Source organism: Rhipicephalus sanguineus, chromosome 5 (genome assembly GCF_013339695.2).
Source record: "Rhipicephalus sanguineus isolate Rsan-2018 chromosome 5, BIME_Rsan_1.4, whole genome shotgun sequence".
Taxonomy (NCBI): Eukaryota; Metazoa; Arthropoda; class Arachnida; order Ixodida; family Ixodidae; genus Rhipicephalus; species Rhipicephalus sanguineus.
In genome coordinates, this window is record NC_051180.1 from 127,940,880 (window position 1) to 127,962,941 (window position 22,062).

Below are 22,062 nucleotides of genomic sequence, written 5' to 3' on the forward strand. Positions count from 1 at the left end.
CCTGCAAGAGATATACGGTATAAACAGGAGTGCTAAGCTTTCTTTGTTTTTTGGAAGTCTTTACCTGTGTGCTCATGAGTTAGCAAGGGCCCGTTCATTTTGAACACTGTTCGCGTTGTCGCATTTTCTCGCATTACCCCCCTTACACAATGCATCCAGGGGTCTGCAAGGCACTTTTAATTAAATAGGTAAATAAATAAATAAATAAATAAATAAATAAATAAATAAAACCTTTCAGAAACGCCTTCGTCCTTGTCGCCTGAAAACAGAATCTCTCTCTCTCTCTAGAAATATATATATATATATATATATATATATAGGAAAGCAGATGATTTTTCAAGGGCTCGTTTATCTTTGTTAGACACAATATTAATGAGAACTAACAGACAATAACGCCAAGCAAAGTACAGGGGGTGTTATCTGTAGTATTTAGAACATAAATGTGAAGAAAGTAAAGTGGACGAAAAGATGACTTGCCGCCGGCAGGGACCGAACCTGCGACCTTCGAATAACGCGTCCGATGCTCTACCACTGAGCTACGGCGGCGGTCATCCTCCCGTCCACTTTCTGGGGTATATATGATGATTTAAACCTAGGAGTGTTAGTCAGCGCCAATCGCAGCCATGGCGGCGAGTGTGGCACACTCTTTTTTGCCTGTTGGAGTCACGTAGCACGTGATCTTTTTACGAGTTGGCAGCTGACCAATAATCCCTCGCATACTACCTGAAGGCCTTAAGTCTGCCAGGACGAGACCCTCGCTATGAATGAAGGAAAGCAGATGATTTTTCAAGGGCTCGTTTATCTTTGTTAGACACAATATTAATGAGAACTAACAGACAATAACGCCAAGGAAAGTACAGGGGGTGTTATCTGTAGTATTTAGAACATAAATGTGAAGAAAGTAAAGTGGACGAAAAGATGACTTGCCGCCGGCAGGGACCGAACCTGCGACCTTCGAATAACGCGTCCGATGCTCTACCACTGAGCTACGGCGGCGGTCATCCTCCCGTCCACTTTCTGGGGTATATATGATGATTTAAACCTAGGAGTGTTAGTCAGCGCCAATCGCAGCCATGGCGGCGAGTGTGGCACACTCTTTTTTGCCTGTTGGAGTCACGTAGCACGTGATCTTTTTACGAGTTGGCAGCTGAGCAATAATCCCTCGCATACTACCTGAAGGCCTTAAGTCTGCCAGGACGAGACCCTCGCTATGAATGAAGGAAAGCAGATGATTTTTCAAGGGCTCGTTTATCTTTGTTAGACACAATATTAATGAGAACTAACAGACAATAACGCCAAGGAAAGTACAGGGGGTGTTATGTGTAGTATTTAGAACATAAATGTGAAGAAAGTAAAGTGGACGAAAAGATGACTTTAAATCATCATATATGGACGGGAGGATGACCGCCGCCGTAGCTCAGTGGTAGAGCATCGGACGCGTTATTCGAAGGTCGCAGGTTCGGTCCCTGCCGGCGGCAAGTCATCTTTTCGTCCACTTTACTTTCTTCACATTTATGTTCTAAATACTACAGATAACACCCCCTGTACTTTCCTTGGCGTTATTGTCTGTTAGTTCTCATTAATATATATATATATATATATATATATATATATATATATATATATATATATATCGTTGCACGGCTTTGGCTTTATCGGCAAAGCAATGTTTTATTATACGAAGCACGCTGAGGTGAGATGTCTGTTTTTGATGCCAACAAGCACAACGAGATCATTTCTTTCACACTCTGCAATCACGCGACCTGGCATCAAAATTTACAACTGCGCTCACTCGCCAGTAATGTTACCAGCGCATACAGAGCTTGTGCAAGAGAGGCTGGTTACTCCGCCAAAGCACAATGTGCAAGGTGTTGCTCGACTCACGTGCACAGAATGAGTTAGCCGTTGAAGTGCGACATGTAAAAAAAAATTCGCCAACTAGATTCTCGGCATTTAGTTACGGGTGAATTCTTATACAGGTTCCCATTACATTGTACAAGACGTTGTCGAACGTAAACAGAGTTACGCGAAACGTACACTTACGTAAAAAACGGGAATATATCCATGAACTACCGATCAGGGGCCACGCTGGAATTCTGGGAATCTCCCGGAAAGGCTTCGTGTTCGTTGATAAATCACATGGCTTCCTTGCAGGGGCAGTGCTCGTAGCAGCCCATCTAGCTTCAGAGGTAGCTGCACGAGAAGAAAAGGGTTGCAATAGGCGGTTCATTTCAATGCGACTGAGTGGGCGAAAATAGAAGTTGCATCGCGCGATTTACGCAGTAGCTCGTGGCCGCACGTGCCTAAGTGGCTTTAGGAGACCGATAAAAAGATGATAAGCATGCTGGAGACAAAGCCGGCACAACAAAAACGAAGGCCGTAAGACAAGCTTCCACGGCAGGTTATACATTCTAACGCAGGCGACGTTGCTCTAGATGAGCAGCGAAAGTCAACGACGGATACTATACAACGGTTGGTTCAAACTTTGCTCACCAGTGTGACAGAAATGCAATCGGGTAAACGGTTAAAATTGCGGCGAATCGAAATAATGCTTCGTCTGCAGTGGAACAAGCGCACAAGCTAAAGTGGTAGATTACAAATTTGCGACAGGTTCTGGGAGCAGGAGCTAGTGTAAAGCCAGCAGCATGAATAAGACTACATATTTTCAGTATGGCCGAAGACGTCACATGGTTAGGGACCAAACTGAGACATTTATAGGCATAAAGGGGAATCAACTCTCTCAGGAGAAGGTGAGTTGGAGATCACTGGGACAGGCCTTCGCCCTGAAATGAATATAATAAAGGCCGATCGCCACTATGATGATGACTATAATAATAATAATAATAATAATAATAATAATAATAATAATAATAATAATAATATAATAATAATAATAATAATAATTAAACGTTTATTTAATGTGCCCAGGAACAACCCTAAGTTCTTTGTACTGGCGCACGGAAAAAAAAAAACTAAAACAAAGGCAAACAATCATAATAAAATATCAGAGATAAAAATCGTTATAAAATTGCACATATACAACTATGCGCAGGCAAAAAAAAATCACACCATCTCCCGCTAAAGGGGACCATGAGGCGATGCGAAGCAGTGTTTCGGCATGTAGAGCCCGCGTTCTAGAGGTGGAGTGGTGAGGGGGAAAGGGGAGAGGGGAAGTGGAGAGGGGGAGGAGAGGGGAGGGGAAAGGGAAGGCGAGAGGTTATGTGGAGAGGGGGAGGGGAAAGGGGGGAAGGGGAGAGGGACGGGGGAGAGGGAAGGGGAGAGGATGTGGATAGGGGAAGGGGAGAGGGGGAATGGAGAGGGGAGTGGAGAGGGTTTGCGCATGCGCAGTAAGGGTGGTCACGCCGCACACCACCACCGCCACCGGATTGAACTCCGCCATAAGATGCTTCAGATCTAAAAATGTCAACAGTGTACGAGGCTATGTAAGTACAGTGCAAAGCTCGGAGCAGAACAACGACTGGGAGCTGTGAAAAACATCGAGCTCCAAAAAGTCAGCATTGCAAAGACGTTGTATCCTGCCAATGGTCGAATGTTCACAGAGGCAGGCGGTTACATGAAAAAGTCTATTCTCTCTGGTCAGCTTACGTGGAATTCGGAAATTAAGACTGTTGAGCAGTACAGGGCAGGATATGATGCCATGCACAAGCTTGTAAAGAAATAACAGATCAGCGCGATTTCGTCGGCAGCAAAGTGATGGCAATGATAATAATCCAGCAGCGTTAGAACGAGATCCATAGTCATTTCTAGCAAAACGATGGTTGTAAATGCTTAGGAATTTTTTCTGGACCCGCTCAATGGCGTTGCTGCTGGAATTAGAAATGCCATTCCAGATCACAGATGCATACTGAAGTTGAGGAAGATATAGCGCGGTGTACAATTTTCCGAAGGGCATAGGAGAACGGAATTCTCTAGACATTCTGCAAACACAGCCTAGGGTGCGAAGACCCCGCAAAGCAGCACGCTTAGCGTGAGCAGAAAAATGTAATGTGCAAAAGCAAAAAAGAAAAAAAAAAGCAGGAACGATAGACTAACGTAGATGCAGGAAACATGGTGAGAAGTTGCGCGTCATTACGAAGCCATAACTTTCCAGCCTCCTGTGCCTTGAAGCATTTTTTACGGGTAAACAGCACCCTAAGGCTCTGTTCTTCTGTAGCACAGTTTCTGTCCAATTCCTGAGTGATGGTTCGCTGTTGTACAGGTAACAGCTGGATGTTTTAGGGGCGAAGCACCTTAGAGTCTCGGCGTGTCGCCGTGCATCGTGCGATCGTCGTCTGCTGTCGCCTGTGCATCGTCATCTGCTCCATTTGTTTGAGCGCGAGAGAGGGCGCCACCGCCTCAGCGCTCGCCGTGTGGCTAGAGAGAGCGAACGGCGCGCGCTGACTATCGGAACGCTTTTAAATGCGGAGCGTCGGCGGCGCCGTCCACACCCCCACTGCGCATGCTCGGCTCGTCTCGTGCAGGCAGCAAGCCTCTACACACACACACACACACACACACACACACACACACACACACACACACACACACACACACACACACACACACACACACACATATATATATATATATATATATATATATATATATATATATATATTTATATATATATATATATATATATCTCATAGCGAGGTAAACTTTTTCCAGGAGTTAAAAAGCAAGCGCAATAAGTCTCATGCGACCTCCTGAAAATTCCATTCCCAAGGTTTGTTGTGGCCTATTCCAATTATTTCTATATCAGCAAAGTCAATGAAATATGAAGGATTGGAGATGGATTGACGAGCCAACAGGAAAGTGGCAAACTATTCATTTGTAACAGAAAATTTCGGGTTCCTAAGCTAAACTGTGATTCGCAGTATTAACTACATGGGTTTGCCGATATCACCTATTATTGTTTAATATGACCACCATTAAACGAACCTGTCTTATTGCTCACAGCCGTGCTGTCAAAACACAGTCGCAATATCTGAGTATCATGCCATACCCTTTAATTTTCTCTGCCCATGGCGACATGCCTATTATTCAGTTGTCCTGGAGGTAACAATTTCTGAATGCGTTTAATAAAAGTAAGAACACAGCTATACTCGGCGACCAGTTGTCTTCGCAGTGGAGCGAAGGCTACGCAGGCGGGGCATCCGCACAATTTTGTTACTACGTAAGTAGTTCGGCAGCTTGCAGCCGATTTCAGCTCTAGCTGCGGTTTTGCTTGCTCCCAGCGATAGCGCATTTACAAAAACGTATACATGCAAAATGTGAATGGGAGAGCGGTATTCCGATAATTGTGCATAGATTCATCTAATTACTGTATATAGACTGATATTCAGAAAATTTTCCGTTTTTCAGAAGGTTGTCACAGCATTTTACAGCCTTTATAACAATGAAGGTTAGGCTCCGTGTAGTTATGTTCAATCAACACAAGTTGTGCGGGTATGCGACACACCTGATCGAATGTTAACGTTTACAGTCCTAAACCTTGGTGCATCCAAAATAGACAGCCGGTTGCGGCGCGGTACAATAGCGACGCAAAATGTGCAAGATGACGCCAAGGACACACGGTAGACAAAAGATGCAAGTACCATGATGCCGTTGAATTGGAAGATTTTAAGTATGCTCACGCTTAAATCAAGATGACTGATACACATTTTTTTATGAAATTACCCTGGTCAAGCACCTTTACAGAGGGTGATGGCCTGCGAGTTTTTTCCATCCCTGTACTTGCAAACGTGTGTAGGGCGGCAGCATGTTCTTGCCGGTCATGCGTATGGTCCGCAGAGCTTCAGCCTTAATTCGGGCCCGCGTTCGCTAAACCAGTCCGGCGAGCTCGGTGACAGTCCGGCACACAGCATTCGTCGACAATACAGGATGGCGGCACCTTAACCCATGTTAAAGGGACAGGGCGTGAAAACACGGACACAAGAGACTTCTCTCTTGTGTCCGTGTTTGCACGCCCTGTCTATTAACATGAATACTTACCAACTGGCTCAGCTCTCTTACTCTAAGCCTACACCAGCATAGACGTTGCAGATGACTTCCTTGGTCTGTTTTGACAGCCACTTTCCGTCACATTACGAGTATATGTTTCTCGGAGAATGAAACGGCCAGTTTGCCGCCGCATATGCTCCAGCCGGTATCGGCGACACCATGTTTACTGAGAGAACAGGCGTGCGAAAACGTGGTGATGTTGAAGAAATGAAAAAAAAAAAGAAAATTTAAGGTGTACAATAGACTTTTTGGGCCAACAGCTTCGAATACTTATTTTATTTTTATAATGAAGAAAGCTTTATTTATTCGAGATACCTCTGAAGATTGCAAAATAAAAGTAAGTACTATTTCCTGGAGTGAGCACACGCAAATGTTTCGGTTCTGTAGCTTGCACACCAACCGAATCCAACGTCGTAGATAGTCATGCACACAGTGAACAAGTTGCAGTGGCTTGTAGGAGACGCAAAAAATCTGAGCCACTAAATAAAGTCACTGGAACGGGAAAAGTACCGCGACCGTCGTGCGCGCCGCCATATTTGGTCCAGCGCCGCCGAAGCTGCGGTGGTGCGGTGTTGATTTCACGTGGAGTAACGCATGTTTTACGCATTGCGTGCGCTTTTGCAGGCCCGAATGAAGCATACCGTTGTTCTCTGACTGATTAGGAAAGAAATAGCGGCAATTTTCACTTGCCTACATGCACACGGACGCGTACTAACGCGATAAAAAATGCGAACTGCGCGGCATTTACGCGCTCGGCTGTCTGCGTTTGTTAAATGCGAAGCATTTCTTAGCGAATTTCTGTGACTATGTACGTATCTATCTATCTATCTATCTATCTATCTATCTATCTATCTATCTATCTATCTATCTATCTATCTATCTATCTATCCGCCAACGACTTTGCGCTGTCCTGGCCGCTTCGGTAATGGGAAGTACACCAAATTTGGTATGACATAACATGACTGTATGACAAATTTAAATTAAGGTGATAACATGAAAATAATGATATGTATGCCGTGTACGGCATGATTTACATGCCACGCTCATGGTGCGCTCGCGACCGCTTCGGTAGCTTGACACACAACAAAATTAGTATGGCGTGACAAAAGTGTATGACGAACATGTGACTGGTTATAACGTGCAAATCATGACAGACATGCCATGTAAAACATGATTTACATGACATGGTTTCCGGGCGCTCGCGGTCGTTTAATGAAATGCATATATACCAAAATTTTTATGACGAGCTATTTCTGTATGACTAACGTTAGTGCTAGGTTTTAACCTGAAAATCATGACTTCCATGTCATGTACGGCATGACTTACTTGCCACGCTCATGCTGCGATGGCGGGTGTTTCGCTAGCTTGAAATGCACCCAAATTGGTATAGCGTGAGGTGACTGTATGACGAACACGAATGACAAGTGGTAACGTGAAAATCATGACGGTATTTATGTTGGTCATACAGTCGCGTCATGCAATACCGATTTTGGTGCATATCAAACAAGCGAACCGGCCGCGAGAGCATCATGGGCATGACGTGTAAATCATGCCATACATGACATGCGTGCCATTAGTTTCATGTTACCGTACGGTATTTATGTTGGTCATACAGTCACGTCACGGAATACCGATTTTGGTGCATATCAAACAAGCGAACCGGCCGCGAGAGCATCATGAGCATGGCATGTAAATCGTGCTTTACATGACATGCGTAACATTATTTTCATGTTACCGCACGGTATATATGTTGGTCATACAGTCACGTCACGCAATACCGATTTTGGTGCATATCAAGCAAGCGAACCGGCCGCGAGAGCATCATGAGCATGGCATGTAGATCCTGCCTTACATGACATGCGTACCATTATTTTCATGTTACCGTACGGTATTTATGTTGGTCATACAGTCACGTCACGGAATACCGATTTTGGTGCATATCAAACAAGCGAACCGGCCGCGAGAGCATCATGAGCATGGCATGTAAATCATGCTTTACATGACATGCGTAACATTATTTTCATGTTACAGCACGGTATATATGTTGGTCATACAGTCACGTCACGCAATACCGATTTTGGTGCATATCAAGCAAGCGAACCGGCCGCGAGAGCATCATGAGCATGACATGTAGATCCTGCCTTACATGACATGCGTACCATTATTTTCATGTTACCGTACGGTATTTATGTTGGTCATACAGTCACGTCACGGAATACCGATTTTGGTGCATATCAAACAAGCGAACCGGCCGCGAGAGCATCATGAGCATGGCATGTAGATCCTGCCTTACATGACATGCGTACCATTATTTTCATGTTACCGTACGGTATTTATGTTGGTCATACAGTCACGTCACGGAATACCGATTTTGGTGCATATCAAACAAGCGAACCGGCCGCGAGAGCATCATGAGCATGGCATGTAGATCCTGCCTTACATGACATGCGTACCATTATTTTCATGTTACCGTACGGTATTTATGTTGGTCATACAGTCACGTCACGGAATACCGATTTTGGTGCATATCAAACAAGCGAACCGGCCGCGAGAGCATCATGAGCATGGCATGTAGATCCTGCCTTACATGACATGCGTAACATTATTTTCATGTTACAGCACGGTATATATGTTGGTCATACAGTCACGTCACGCAATACCGATTTTGGTGCATATCAAGCAAGCGAACCGGCCGCGAGAGCATCATGAGCATGACATGTAGATCCTGCCTTACATGACATGCGTACCATTATTTTCATGTTACCGTACGGTATTTATGTTGGTCATACAGTCACGTCACGCAATAACGATTTTGGTGCATATCAAGCAAGCGAACCGGCCGCGAGAGCATCATGAGCATGGCATGTAGATCCTGCCTTACATGACATGCGTACCATTATTTTCATGTTACCGTACGGTATTTATGTTGGTCATACAGTCACGTCACGGAATACCGATTTTGGTGCATATCAAACAAGCGAACCGGCCGCGAGAGCATCATGAGCATGGCATGTAAATCATGCTTTACATGACATGCGTAACATTATTTTCATGTTACAGCACGGTATATATGTTGGTCATACAGTCACGTCACGCAATACCGATTTTGGTGCATATCAAGCAAGCGAACCGGCCGAGAGAGCATCATGAGCATGGCATGTAGATCCTGCCTTACATGACATGCGTACCATTATTTTCATGTTACCGTACGGTATTTATGTTGGTCATACAGTCACGTCACGGAATACCGATTTTGGTGCATATCAAACAAGCGAACCGGCCGCGAGAGCATCATGAGCATGGCATGTAAATCATGCTTTACATGACATGCGTAACATTATTTTCATGTTACCGCACGGTATATATGTTGGTCATACAGTCACGTCACGCAATGCCGATTTTGGTGCATATCAAACAAGCGAACTGGCCGCGAGTGCATCATGAGCATGGCATGGATATCATGCCTTACATGACATGCGTACCTATATTTTCATGTTACAGCACGGTATATATGTTGGTCATACAGTCACGTCACGCAATACCGATTTTGGTGCATATCAAGCAAGCGAACCGGCCGCGAGAGCATCATGAGCATGGCATGTAGATCCTGCCTTACATGACATGCGTACCATTATTTTCATGTTACCGTACGGTATTTATGTTGGTCATACAGTCACGTCACGGAATACCGATTTTGGTGCATATCAAACAAGCGAACCGGCCGCGAGAGCATCATGAGCATGGCATGTAAATCATGCTTTACATGACATGCGTAACATTATTTTCATGTTACCGCACGGTATATATGTTGGTCATACAATCACGTCACGCAATGCCGATTTTGGTGCATATCAAACAAGCGAACTGGCCGCGAGTGCATCATGAGCATGGCATGGATATCATGCCTTACATGACATGCGTACCAATATTTTCATGTTACAGCACGGTATTTATGTTCGTCATACAGTCACGTCACGCAATACCGATTTCGGGGCATATCAAGCAAGCGAACCGGCCGCGACAGCATCAGCCATTATTTTCATGCTACCATCTGTTATTTGTGTTCGTCATACAGTCACGTCAGGCAGTACCATTCTGTAGCAGTCAGTTTTCATGGCGCGCTGATCATTATATGTGAGCCCAAAGGCGTCAATTTTACGCCAAACATAATAAAATGTTATTGTGCATGAACCTCCTGCGACAACCACGCGAAACAAGCTGCACTTGTGTGCAGGGTAGGCGCCAACATTCCCCGAAACATTCGCGAATTCTCAATGAAGCGCTTACCTCACAATGCGGGTATCAGTCGTGGGAACAAATCTTTCCCGCCTTATTCTGTGCAGCCACACAGCCCGTCGTTTGGCATCCTTTTTCCCGCTGGGAATGGAAAACAGGGCCTTACCTGGGCATTCTTCGATGCCTCGATAGGCTTCCGATGAAGTCTCAAAACGATACGGGATGTCGTACTGTTCCTGTACGCTTTCCTGAGCCTATAAAAACAATCGCCCTCCAAAGCGCCGTGCGTCTGCGGCCGGGAGACACTAGCGAGGCGAGCGAGCTGGACCATTTATGTGGCGAAGCCGCCGAAAGGGCGCGGCGGCGAAGAGAAAAGGAACGCGGTACTTTTCCCGTTACAGTGACTTTACCACTAAATGAACTACGACGCCATCTCGCGACGAATCCGAAACTTCCTCACTTTTATATACGACATTCTTTCCGCTGGATGGTGCTAGCGGAAGCGAGGGAGCGCGAGCTGACTGTAGCATTAGCCGCTGCTCAGTGGTGAACGTAACCAAGACGCGACTGGAATATTGGTAAAAAACGAAAGGAATGGAAGAGATGATGACGAGACTACTACAGACATGAAGCGACAACGTTCAGGTATACTGAAATTACGTGATCAGGAGAATGTCACAAGCGAGTAACTGCAGATGTAAATTTTGTTGGGCTGCAAGCCAGATATTATAGGCGAGGATTTCTGCGAAAAATCATGGCAGTGAAACTTCCAAGCTTTTTTTCCGAGAAAATAGTATGCGTTACGTTTCTCTCTGCCCACAAAATTCCTGCGGATGGCGATCTTTCCTTTCCGGAAGCTTGCTCCACTCTGCGGGCGTTCGCAGAACTGATTTGCCATTGGCAGAGGCCGTGTACAGCAGGGGCGTAGCCACGTTAGGGCACACCGGGCCCGTGCCCCCCCCCCCCCCCCGAAATTTTTTTTTTTCCATAGCATACAGAGCAGAAAATGACACTCGACTACATCTGCCTGCTCGTCCCCACTACAGATCAAGGAGGTGCCCCCCCCCCCGAAAAAAATTTCTGCCTACGCCCCTGGTGTACAGGTAAACACAGGTAGACATGTGTGACTGGCAAAGTGTTTTTCCGTTCACATTGGTAGCGACGAATGCACTGCCACAGCAACAACACTCCCGCATTTTTTTGTGTTCCTGTAGCTTCGATCATCTACCGTACAACCTATGATAAAGAACTATGACGAGCTTTGTAATCATCATTTTCTGTTTCGCTTCTCTCTGCCTTTCGTCATTCGGTTGCAAAATATTCACGTGTTCGCACTGATAGTCGGTAGCCTGTTGAATTAATCTGGTGATATGAATAGAAAAGAAGGCGCCAAGAAATGCTGTGTCTGCTAGCAGTCAGCTCGAGCATCAGCTGCATTTCCTTTGTTCGGGCTCATGTTATTCCATTGTTTGTGATACGTGCTTTTTGTCTACGCCCCGGAGATACGAAGAAATCCCTGGGTGTGTACGGCAATATGGGCAGTAGTAAAAAGAATGCACAATGCTTTACAGCATTGTCAATCTTAATGAATTGCAAAATGAAATGATGAAAACTGGAAGATTAGTTCAGATCGATTGTTTCTCTGCCTATCTTAGGGAGAATATGGTCTAAATAAATGTCTGCGGCCAAGAAGCACTACCTTCAGGCTGTGGACTTGGAAGGCTGAGACGCACCGTAATAATATCAGGGACATTTGTTATAAAACGTGGGACACATATATTGAGCTTTAAGCTCACTCGACCACTACGAATTGTTAGAGGAATTCTTGTGTTATGGTGCACCAGTTGCTACTGACAGAACCACATCTGCGCATCATGTGTGTCTAGTCTCTCATCCTTGTCCTTTACGCACTTGCTTGAACGACATAGAATGAGAAACTACTTACATTTAGTTTTACATGTCACACCAAATTTTGTTGCTCTTGCTGAGCACGTTCTTATTTTAGGTTGCACTTTTTTTATTCGAAGTGCCGTATTCCACTAATACATATGGGATGCAATCCATTGGCGAATAGCATCTGTTGCCGCGATCAGATTGTCTTGATTAAAATGTGTCAGGATAATCCATCATCACAGGCATCTCGCATTGCCGGCGTATTATGGTTATGTTGCGTAGCATTTTGCGGGAAAGCGGGCTAAGGAAGCTTTTCAAAAGAAAAGTCGACTGAGTCATTTGGTACATTTCCCAAACGTCGATGAAATCCGATGTCTTCTTTCTCACAGTGAACCTTGTACTTGAGCAAAATCTGAAAGCAGGAAAATTGGCATCAAGAAAGTGGTTGATCAACTAACGATGAAAGCCAAAATACGGCATTTTTCTACTGCTTTGATGCAACTATCGCTTGACTTTTTTTTTATCTCCTAAACAAAGAAACTACTTTTTTGTCGAATTTAGGCCACCAAGGTTTTTTTGCCACTGAATTCCCATTCCGACCATTAATAAACCTTCGCTGACGATTGCGCGAAAGCTACGCAGTTCTCTTCAGCACCGCAACAAAATATATACATTCAGAATAATGAAGTTATATAATATCTAATTTTGAGCAATGCGTTCGTGCATTCCAAGAAATTCTGCCCACCATCAGGTGCTGATTTTGTCTCGCAGGCTTACATTATCTGTTTTTAAGTGTCACCGTGAACTACCTCTCAACTCGTCATAAGAATAAACACTAACACATTGATATGTGTAATCACGATAGTCATCTGATTCCTTTAGTTGCCAGAATTTCGACTAAAGTGATAACAGTTGTTCAGCATACTTTGCGTCCAGCAAAGTATGAGCGTTTTTAAATACCGCTGAAAGCAAGAAAGGTTCAGGCAAATTATGCCGAAGTAAAGGCTAGCCATACTGCTGAGAACCTACATTCGCAATGACAGAAGTGTGACAACAAATACTTGTGCTCCGGTTATTAGGTGAACATGTGTGTGCGATAAGAGTTATAGCTAAACGGTGATGGAAAAAGTGAAAAAGCGCTATTGGCGATAGAATACAAGGACCTAGAGAGTCAGAAGGAAACTTAAGTAGGAGACCTTACGCTTTTGTGAGCCAAATTTGCAGTTATAAAGAGGATGCCCCACGATGACACGGTGTTTCTGACGCTGTTATTTTTGTAATAATTAACTACTCATTCCGTTGACAGGGAATTATGTATGCTTCAGCAGTATAAACAGCTCGTACACATCTGTGTGTTTTGTTTCGTTTTCCTCAATTGGGAAAACAATTGGGAGGCTGTTATCTGCATCTCTGTAGTTTAGATAAGCAGATTGTTGTAGATGTCAAGTACATTCGATGAATAAGTCTCGCAGTTACTCTTTTCATTTTTGGAGCCTTTTTGCTTGACGAGCCAATGACAAATTCCAAAGGAGACCAGACGTTAACGTTTGTCCATGTTTCTCGACAAAAACGGTGTCCGTTAAGCGCTTCCGCACAACCTCATTTGCATATTGCCTCCGAGTTTGCGCCTGAGATAAAGAGGCAAAGTCGACGCGGATTTCACCGTATATATATCCTTTAATATGGGTTCTGCTATGGCATATGCATGCGACAACAACGTTCAGCTGAGTCACCGTGTCCGTACGTACCTTGGATACAAGCAAGCACAACTGGAGTTCCGCTATTGTTCGACCAGGGCACATGCGTGGTCCAAAGCTAAACGGAAGGGAGGCGTATCTGTCGGAGTGCAAATCGCTCCGCTGCATTTTCAGCCAGCGCTCAGGCAAGAAAAGCTCCGGATTGTCGAAATTTTCAGTGACGCGTCCAGCGACGTAGTAATCTATAAAGATAGGCACCTAGGAAGAAAAACAAAAAAAAAACGTTTGATCCCTCTTATTTTTCCGAACGAAATATACGCCATGTGGCTGTGGGGATATTTGTGCACAAAACCACAAATTTCATTCTGTCGTAGACAATGTTTCGAGCAGTCAATATTTCGAAAATCTGACTTGCCTTCAACTATGGAATGCGTTCTTTGATTGCGAAGGGCCTCAAACTGTGAAAGCCGCGATAATTGCAGCAGCGTAAGAGAATAATGTAAGGGTTGTGTGAACGTAGCGGCAATGCCTGCAACGAAATGTTAATTCCCGGGGTTTTTGGCACATAAACCAGGATATATTTCTAAGGCACGCCGTAGTGAAAAGCTTCGCATGAATTTAGAAGTGAGTTCCCTTAACGTGTACCTAAATCTGAATGCACAGGCGACACCGCATAGCCCTGAGGCGGCAAACAGGTGTTTCGCAAGACCATTGTGAGCTTGGTAACAAATTCGCATTAGATGTAGCAAGATATCCCATATAATCGCTTGTGATGCTCTAGCGGATGTCGTTTACGTAACTGCGATATCTGTTTGGTACAGGGATTTATGAACTTCGCGTTTCTATATTTAAAGCTTTCTAAAGTATGGAAAATCTGTGTAACAGTTACTTGTTATGAAATAAATCTATGCTTGTTACAGTCGCTTGGATAAAACTCTGCCTCTCAAATTTGCAACAACTTTCATTACATCTGGTTGACAGTATGTCCCATAAAAGCATTTCAGGGAATAACACGTGTTTGGGGAGACAGCATGGTAATTGACAAGGATCGTCCGCCGCCTCTTAAAATGGTTACTGTGTTTATGAAAATCAAGGTCACGCGCTCTGTACGTCTAGGGGGAAGGGGCGGCAAAACCCTACAAACAAAACAAGTTAGCTTTAATACTGGCTCGTAACATGCAAATCGAGGATAAGAACTGTCGTTAAAGCCATATGTATATAGTTGAGCTCGGTTCACTAGATTTTCTACGCAATACAAACAACGTAAAACATTAAAAACAAATCCCCTTGGAGAATTGTTGTCACCGGAATGCAGCTCATCTTGCTCGCCTACGAATACTGGTCACGAAGATCGATTTCGTTCACTTGTATACCTAATACCGACGCCATTTATTGTTCAAAATGAAAAAGGTAAATATTTGAAAACTGAAAAAAAAAACCTACCCCAGCCGGCACCACGTAACCGGACATCACAACATCGTGGTCTAATAATCTGTAGATTCCAGGTGAAGGCGGGTTCAACCTGCAATGGAAACAATATTTACCGAGCTGCAATAGTTACCGAGCTTCAAAAAACTATAGCAATTCTGAGGCAAGAATTTGACAGCATGCGCATTGAATTTCATAGCATGATACAATTGTCCAAGTATGTATAAGCGAAAAGCTTTTTCTTATTTAAAAATTCACGAAAGTGACGTATATATCAGGGTAGGTTAATAGTTCATGAACCATAACGGTTTTTTTTTTCACACGTGTGGGTTCTTGTTTTTGGGGGGCATATTTTTCTTCACGCAGGAGCACGGAATAGAATATTACTGCCGACTTGCACAAGTGCTCCGCTTACCTTAGGCTTTCCTTAAGGCAAGCCTTCAGGAACGGCATGTTATCCAGTTGTTCAGGCACCACGAAACCCGACTTTTCCTGAACAGTAGCCTGAAATTCTTGGCGCACTTTCTTCTGAGCTTCTTGGTTCCTCGCTAATTGGAACAGCAAGCAGGTCGCTGCAAAAGCGGTCTGAAAAATAAGACCGCAGCTATAATATGCGCTATTTGGTGGTGTCAGGTTTAAAGAAAGCTGGTAGTCAACAAGTATGCACTTACGGTATCAACGCCTGCGAGTATTAAATCGCTAGTGAATGTGAAGATTTCACCAAATGTCAACTTTTTTTCAAGCAGCAGGCTTCGAAGAATAGTTGGGTGGCTCCCCAGCTTTTCATCATCTATACGACGAGCTGCTGCTTCGATATGTCGATATGTGCGCCTAGGAGATGTAACAAGGATATATTTACTCATAAGATGTCTACATGGAACACTTACCAGAATGGTAAGGCACCACAGTTGCATAAACCAATGTGCGTCATATGGAAGGTTTCATCAAGTCTCAAAATGTTGGTTGTAGGCGCACAAACAAAGTGTTTAAAACAACTTTAGATGTCATGACTGCACTCGTCAGACCACGCCTTCACATTTAACACAGGATGACAGAGAACCCTACATTGAAAAGCAGATAACTTAGTCAGCGTACAGAAAATGTTGACTTGCTACTCGACGTGGCAAGAAAAGGGGGGAGAGGAAGACGTGATAAGGGAGACGGAAAAATATTAAAGGATCAAACGAAAAAAAAAAGATGGTTGATCTCTGTGTCATAGGAATCGGTATAACACGAAATTGAAACGTGTTGTGAGAGTAGTTGATTGCTTTAGTGCAGCATCGGTATATCAGAACTTGTATAATGTCTATTGTTGTTTGGCAGATGTAGCACCGCCTGATGTAGCCGCACTCACGTTGACGCCTAGTGGTACATCTCCGTGCCGACTCCTAACGCCAATGATCATGATTTAACGCTTGCGGTAGCTGAAGTTCTTAACATATACGTGGACAGCGCATATGGTGAATCCCACGCAAATGCATTAACAAGCACATAATAAACACTGATACTCGATATGCACTGCTCCAAAGCGTCGTGAAACTCGAAGAGAAACGCTACGCGCGTCTTGTCTTCCCTCTAGTCTGGCAGTTAATTCTCACAGGGCACGGCCGCTACATAAAAAAAAAATATAGCGGCGTGTACAGGGTGAGCGGGGAAAGCGGTGCGACAGCCAGACGAGCATCGGAGAGTTATTTTGCGATATGGATGGATGCTATGATTCAGTTAAGGCTAAAGTATAGTGAACTAGAACAAGTTGGTTCTAGTTCACTATAGGCTAAAGACACCACCTCGCGGTGTGTTAAATGAAATTACACTTTTATTGGAAACGCGCGGAATCGGACGGTCGCAGCAAAGGTGCGTATTTTTTAAATGCGAATGAATTTCTTAGTGGGGCCATGTCAGGAGTCGTTCGGTGTCCGCGCGCCTCTCCGCTCTCACTCCCTCTCCCATAGCAACAGCTGCGGGCGCGCGCGATTATCCTCGCGTCTAGCAACCGGAGCAGGTGGTGCGGGCGGAGTAGCGGAGAGTGAGTGGAGAGAAGGAGCGCGCTCTGGCGTGTGAGGGCGCTCGCGTCGCGGGAGCTCGGCGGAGCTCCCGCGTGTGTGGAGAGAGTGTAGGAGAGGGTAGGTACAGTCAGCGCCCTCTAGAATATTCTAGGTGGCATTGGTACAGTGCTTCGCCGCTCCTCCTCTCGCCGTTCGCTCTCTCTCCTCCCTGCGCCACCGCCTCAATGCAGTGCGTTTGACACGCGTTTGAAACGCGTTTGTGCTGCCTTGGCACAGCCTGAAAACAGCGCGTTCTAAACGCGTTTGTGCTGCATTGAAGGCGGTGGCAACATCACTGAGGTGATTACGAACGCACGTAGGAAGCGTTCCTTGAAAGAGGCGCCCAAAACAGAGACACTTGAGCGCGTCGATGTGTCCAGCTTTACGCCATTACAATTACTACGCCGTGTACTCTCGGCGCAAGAAATGCATTCGCATTTCCTCACGATTCCCTTCGGGGAGGTGGGGGCATTTTTTGTTCGAGCCTGGTGGCACACATGTCACGACCCCGTTATAAAGGGGACGCTCATAGCATCCAACTATCCATCCATGCAAGAACACTCCGAGAGGGAAGTGTGAAAGATAAAAGGCGCGTTCATGTAGCCACCATTATGTGTTTAGCGGTAGCTCAGCCAATAAAGAAAAAAAAAAGTTTAGCGGTAGCTCAGTGGGTTAAACGCCCGCCAGCCATCGTCGCGGACCGAGAGGTCGTGGGTTCGACTCCTGTTAACGCAACTTTTTCTCATATTTTTTTGCGATTTGATGGCATTCATTTTGCTGACGTTTCCCGTGACGGAAATAGGTCATGAAAATTTTGGTGGACTCCAGCATAAAACACTTTCGTGTTAATATAAAAATTGGGCACTGTATTTTCCGACTCCTGGGTGATCACGTGTGGTGCTACAGTCCTTCATTGTGTGCATCGTCGTTCAATGAAGGGACATACTTCGCTGCATGAGGTGTATGAGGGTGACAGGCAAGATAGAACTAGTTTTTAAAGTTGCGCGATATTGTCCAAACATGGCAGTAGATTGGTCATCACACGCCAATGTTGCGTGATGCAGGTTAGAACGCCTAAAACACAGTCCAATGATAAAGGTATCTGTGTAGTTGAAAGCATGGAGTGTTCATTAAGCTCACGCTCATCGGCATACGCTCGACACTCAAACAGAATACGCTCCACGGTTTCGATTGAGCCATAGTTGTTGCTTTGTGTACTTGTCGCTACACCGAAACGGTACCGTAAGACTTTTCTATAAGCAGTGTTTAGACGAAAGCGATGATACAGAGTTTTGAGTTGTCGAGGAATGCTGGATGATAGTCTTTATGAGATATGGGTCAGTAGAGTTAATGAGAAGGTAATGAGCTCGATGATTCCAAAGCACCTTCTTTTCATCATAAGCAAATCTTTTAGCCATTTGGAAAGCGTCAGGTCTGCTCGGAAATAAATTCCCTTATAGCTTTGGTATTCAAGATGTTTGCGTGCGGCTTCATCTGTTTTTTTCTTTGGACAGAATACCGCAATGAGCCAGTACGCACAGAAACGTGATGCTGTGACCTGCGGCTGTAGCCAAGTGGTGTCAGTACGCTATGTAGAAAGAAATAGGCCGATGTTTTGTTTTGTTTTTTCAGCGGTTGAACAATGCTTGTAGTGGTCCTTTAGATTCGGTGAAAATCGCCATCGGACAGGCCCTTGGTGCAGGCTATAAGGACAGCTTTTTGTTGCGGTGAAGTTCTCAACAGTTTAACGGTGAGTGCTGTCTGACCAGCCACTGAATAGCCCTTGATAACTCTTGCTTATAATCTTAGCACTAGAGATACCTATGACGAAATTTGCGTATTGCGGACCAACAAAAACAAAAACAAATGCCTCACCTTTTTTGCGATCGCGAAACACTGATTTTTTCACAGCGAAGGCACTATGCTTTTCGTTATGTCGTTACCGCTTCGCATAACCTGTCATCATCATGAACGCCCTCTACCTTTCTAGCACGTGCAACGCAATAACTCGACCGCCGCGCTCTCTCTTCGTCTTTTGCTTCGCTTCCCGAACATGTGCGCCCTGCTCGCGCTCTTCCGCTGCGCCGATATGTCCGGCGTGGGATGCAATAGCTCGGATGGGCGAGAGAAAGAGCACAGAGATAGAGAGCGAAAGAAGGAGATAGAAACCAAGAGAAAGAGAAAAATTCATGGCGAAAAAATGCCTTAACGAGGCGGGCTTCGAACCCGCGTTCCCACGATTCCAAGGCGAGCATCGTAAGCACTCGGCTATGCAGGCACGCTAGCAGAACAAAACATAGCCTTGTATAATAAAAAAGCAAGTGGGTGGGAATGGGAAGCGAGGTTGAGGAGGAGGGAAAGAAGGAGGGGAGAGAGTAAAACATAGCATTTGTCCGGCGTGGAAAGCAATCGTTCTCTCGCCCATCCAATAAATTGGGTTGACGAAAGACCGAGTACCCAGAGAGAGAGAGAGAAAGGAAGAGAGAAAGAGAAAGAAATAAAGGGCTGGAAAGAAAGAGCAGTAAGACTGAAACTTGGGCTAGTTGCTCGTAGACAGAGAAAAGAGACAGAGAAAAAAAGACAGAGACAAACAAATGTGACTTATCAACATTGTAGAGATTTTATTTTTATTTATTTTTTTAATTTTTTCATTGTGTCACAAGTGTGGTGATATTTCAACCACCCTACATACTATCGCTATTTTATGTTTGGGTTTGCTTTGTCACATTTTCGATATGTACTGCTACTTCGCTATTTATGCTATCACCATACAAAATACTGCGCATGTCTGAATATCTGTCTGTTAACAGTGAATGCCTCTGTGTAAAAATTTGTTAGCAGTGAATATGCACAATGGGAGCGCCCCCTGCCATGTCCTTATTTAAGACGTACGCATTACAGTCATATGCATGTGTGCCCTGACGAAGGCCGGTCCCCGGCCGCAACGTTGGCAATAAAGCATCGTTTTTCGTTCGTTCGTCCACTTCACTTCAGCATCTATATATATATATATATATATATATATATATATATATATATATATATATATATATATATATATATATATATATATATATATATATATACATATATATATATATATATATATATATATATATATATATACAGACAAAGAGAGAGAGAGAGAGAGAGACAGAGACACAGACGGAGAGAAAAACTCATAAAAATAGAGAGCAGAGAGGAAAGAAAAGAAAGAGATGGAGAAAGAAAGAGAAGAATAAAGAGAATCAAGGAGGGCCACTAAACTCCGCATTTCGTTCGACAAATTAGGTTTCAATTTCGATTAGATATCGGAATGTTCATACTGTCGTATCCTGTGAGTCGTTATATATTCTAGCAACATTCTATTCTCTAGATTATCTCGCTTAACATAGAGATGACAGAATTATAATCAAGCAATAGTTGTACACTCCGATAGTCTCTTCTTTATTGCTGTCCACAGCCAGAGTACCACTCACTTTTTTGTGCAGAAAATAGACGAAACACCAATCGAGCAAACACTGCAGTCTCTCAACAGAAAACTTGCGCAATGAAGCAGAACAGAGCTTGATGCACTCATATTGAATAAACCATAAATACACCGAGATGAGTAGATGGCCCAAACACCTATGTTATTTGGCCCAAACAAACTCACACTCGACATTCCAATGTGAGCACGGTACCCGTGATTAGACACGTATGAATCACGATGTCTGCCTTACTTCTAGCAGTGTTTGAAAGCGAAAACTATGTGTACGCTCTGTGTACTGAAGCACCTCTGAGGTTTGACTGGAGCTGTGTCAGAGACCCACTGAGACGTTGCAGACGTCACTCACTGCTTGCTTATGCTGCAGATTTGCATACGCAGCGTTGCTGACGAGAAAACGCCAGGCGTGTTCGTGAATGTGGGCATTATCTTTAATAAAAGAGTAAATAATTCTTGCGCTCTAATAAGATCAATAGCTGCATTTTGTTCCACGCGATACAAAGCAGTGGTATACTCACTCTGTGAAGTCATCCATCGTTTTCTCAAAACTTCGCCAAGTGGGTGTGAGCAAGTAGTGGAAGTATGGAAACCGGTAGCCAAGCTTTTGTAAGCACGTAAAAGCTTTTTTTATATCATCTAATATGCTGGCGCCATCACATGTTGGGTCAAGTGGGTGCTTCAAACAACACAATTCCACGTCGGCGGCGATCGACGCTATACCTGCGTGGGGAGCGGTGGTTCGTAAGAGTATAACGGTATATTGGGACATGTGCCTACTGTAACGAAATAGTAACATTAACCAATTCTCTAACAACGTAACCAGAGGAGCCTCTTCAGCCACTTCGCAAGATCGCTGTGATGCGAAGCACGAGTGTACGTTATCAAGCCGGGAACATTCATTTTTAAAGCTTATATTTCACACGGCAGCTTTAGCGCGGCAAATAAACTTATAGCTAGCAGAAGGGAGAGCAGAAGTAAGGCTTCAATGTACAAGGTATGAGAAACTATAAGAAATTTCCAGATCGCGCATTCACGAGGGAACAATTTGTCCTCAAGGACAATTTCTCCACTTATAAGGTATTTTGTTGAAATATAACACCCAACTGTCCAGTAATACGCCTGTAGAATTTATTGTTTCGTCATATAAACTTATTTGGCACAAAGGCGTTGCAGTAACCGTGGACACCGTGAAAAAAAATGAACCTGTACACTTCGTACTTTTCTGCATGTCGGGGAAGATAAGGAGATAGGGAGAGACGAGGAGTTGATAGGC

General features: G+C 44.3%; 1 protein-coding gene across 1 annotated transcript; it reads right to left on the reverse strand.

The window, feature by feature from the left end:
- Nucleotides 1–12,418: 12,418 nt before the first annotated feature.
- Nucleotides 12,419–21,512, reverse strand: LOC119392951 (probable cytochrome P450 12b2, mitochondrial). The gene is made up of 6 exons (XM_037659849.2): nucleotides 21,308–21,512; nucleotides 15,929–16,088; nucleotides 15,673–15,842; nucleotides 15,273–15,351; nucleotides 13,881–14,087; nucleotides 12,419–12,544 (listed from the first exon to the last, which is right to left on the reverse strand). Exons 1-6 carry the CDS (start codon nucleotides 21,322–21,324, stop codon nucleotides 12,434–12,436), a joined length of 744 nt encoding a protein of 247 aa, XP_037515777.2. The 5' UTR covers nucleotides 21,325–21,512; the 3' UTR covers nucleotides 12,419–12,433.
- Nucleotides 21,513–22,062: the final 550 nt, after the last annotated feature.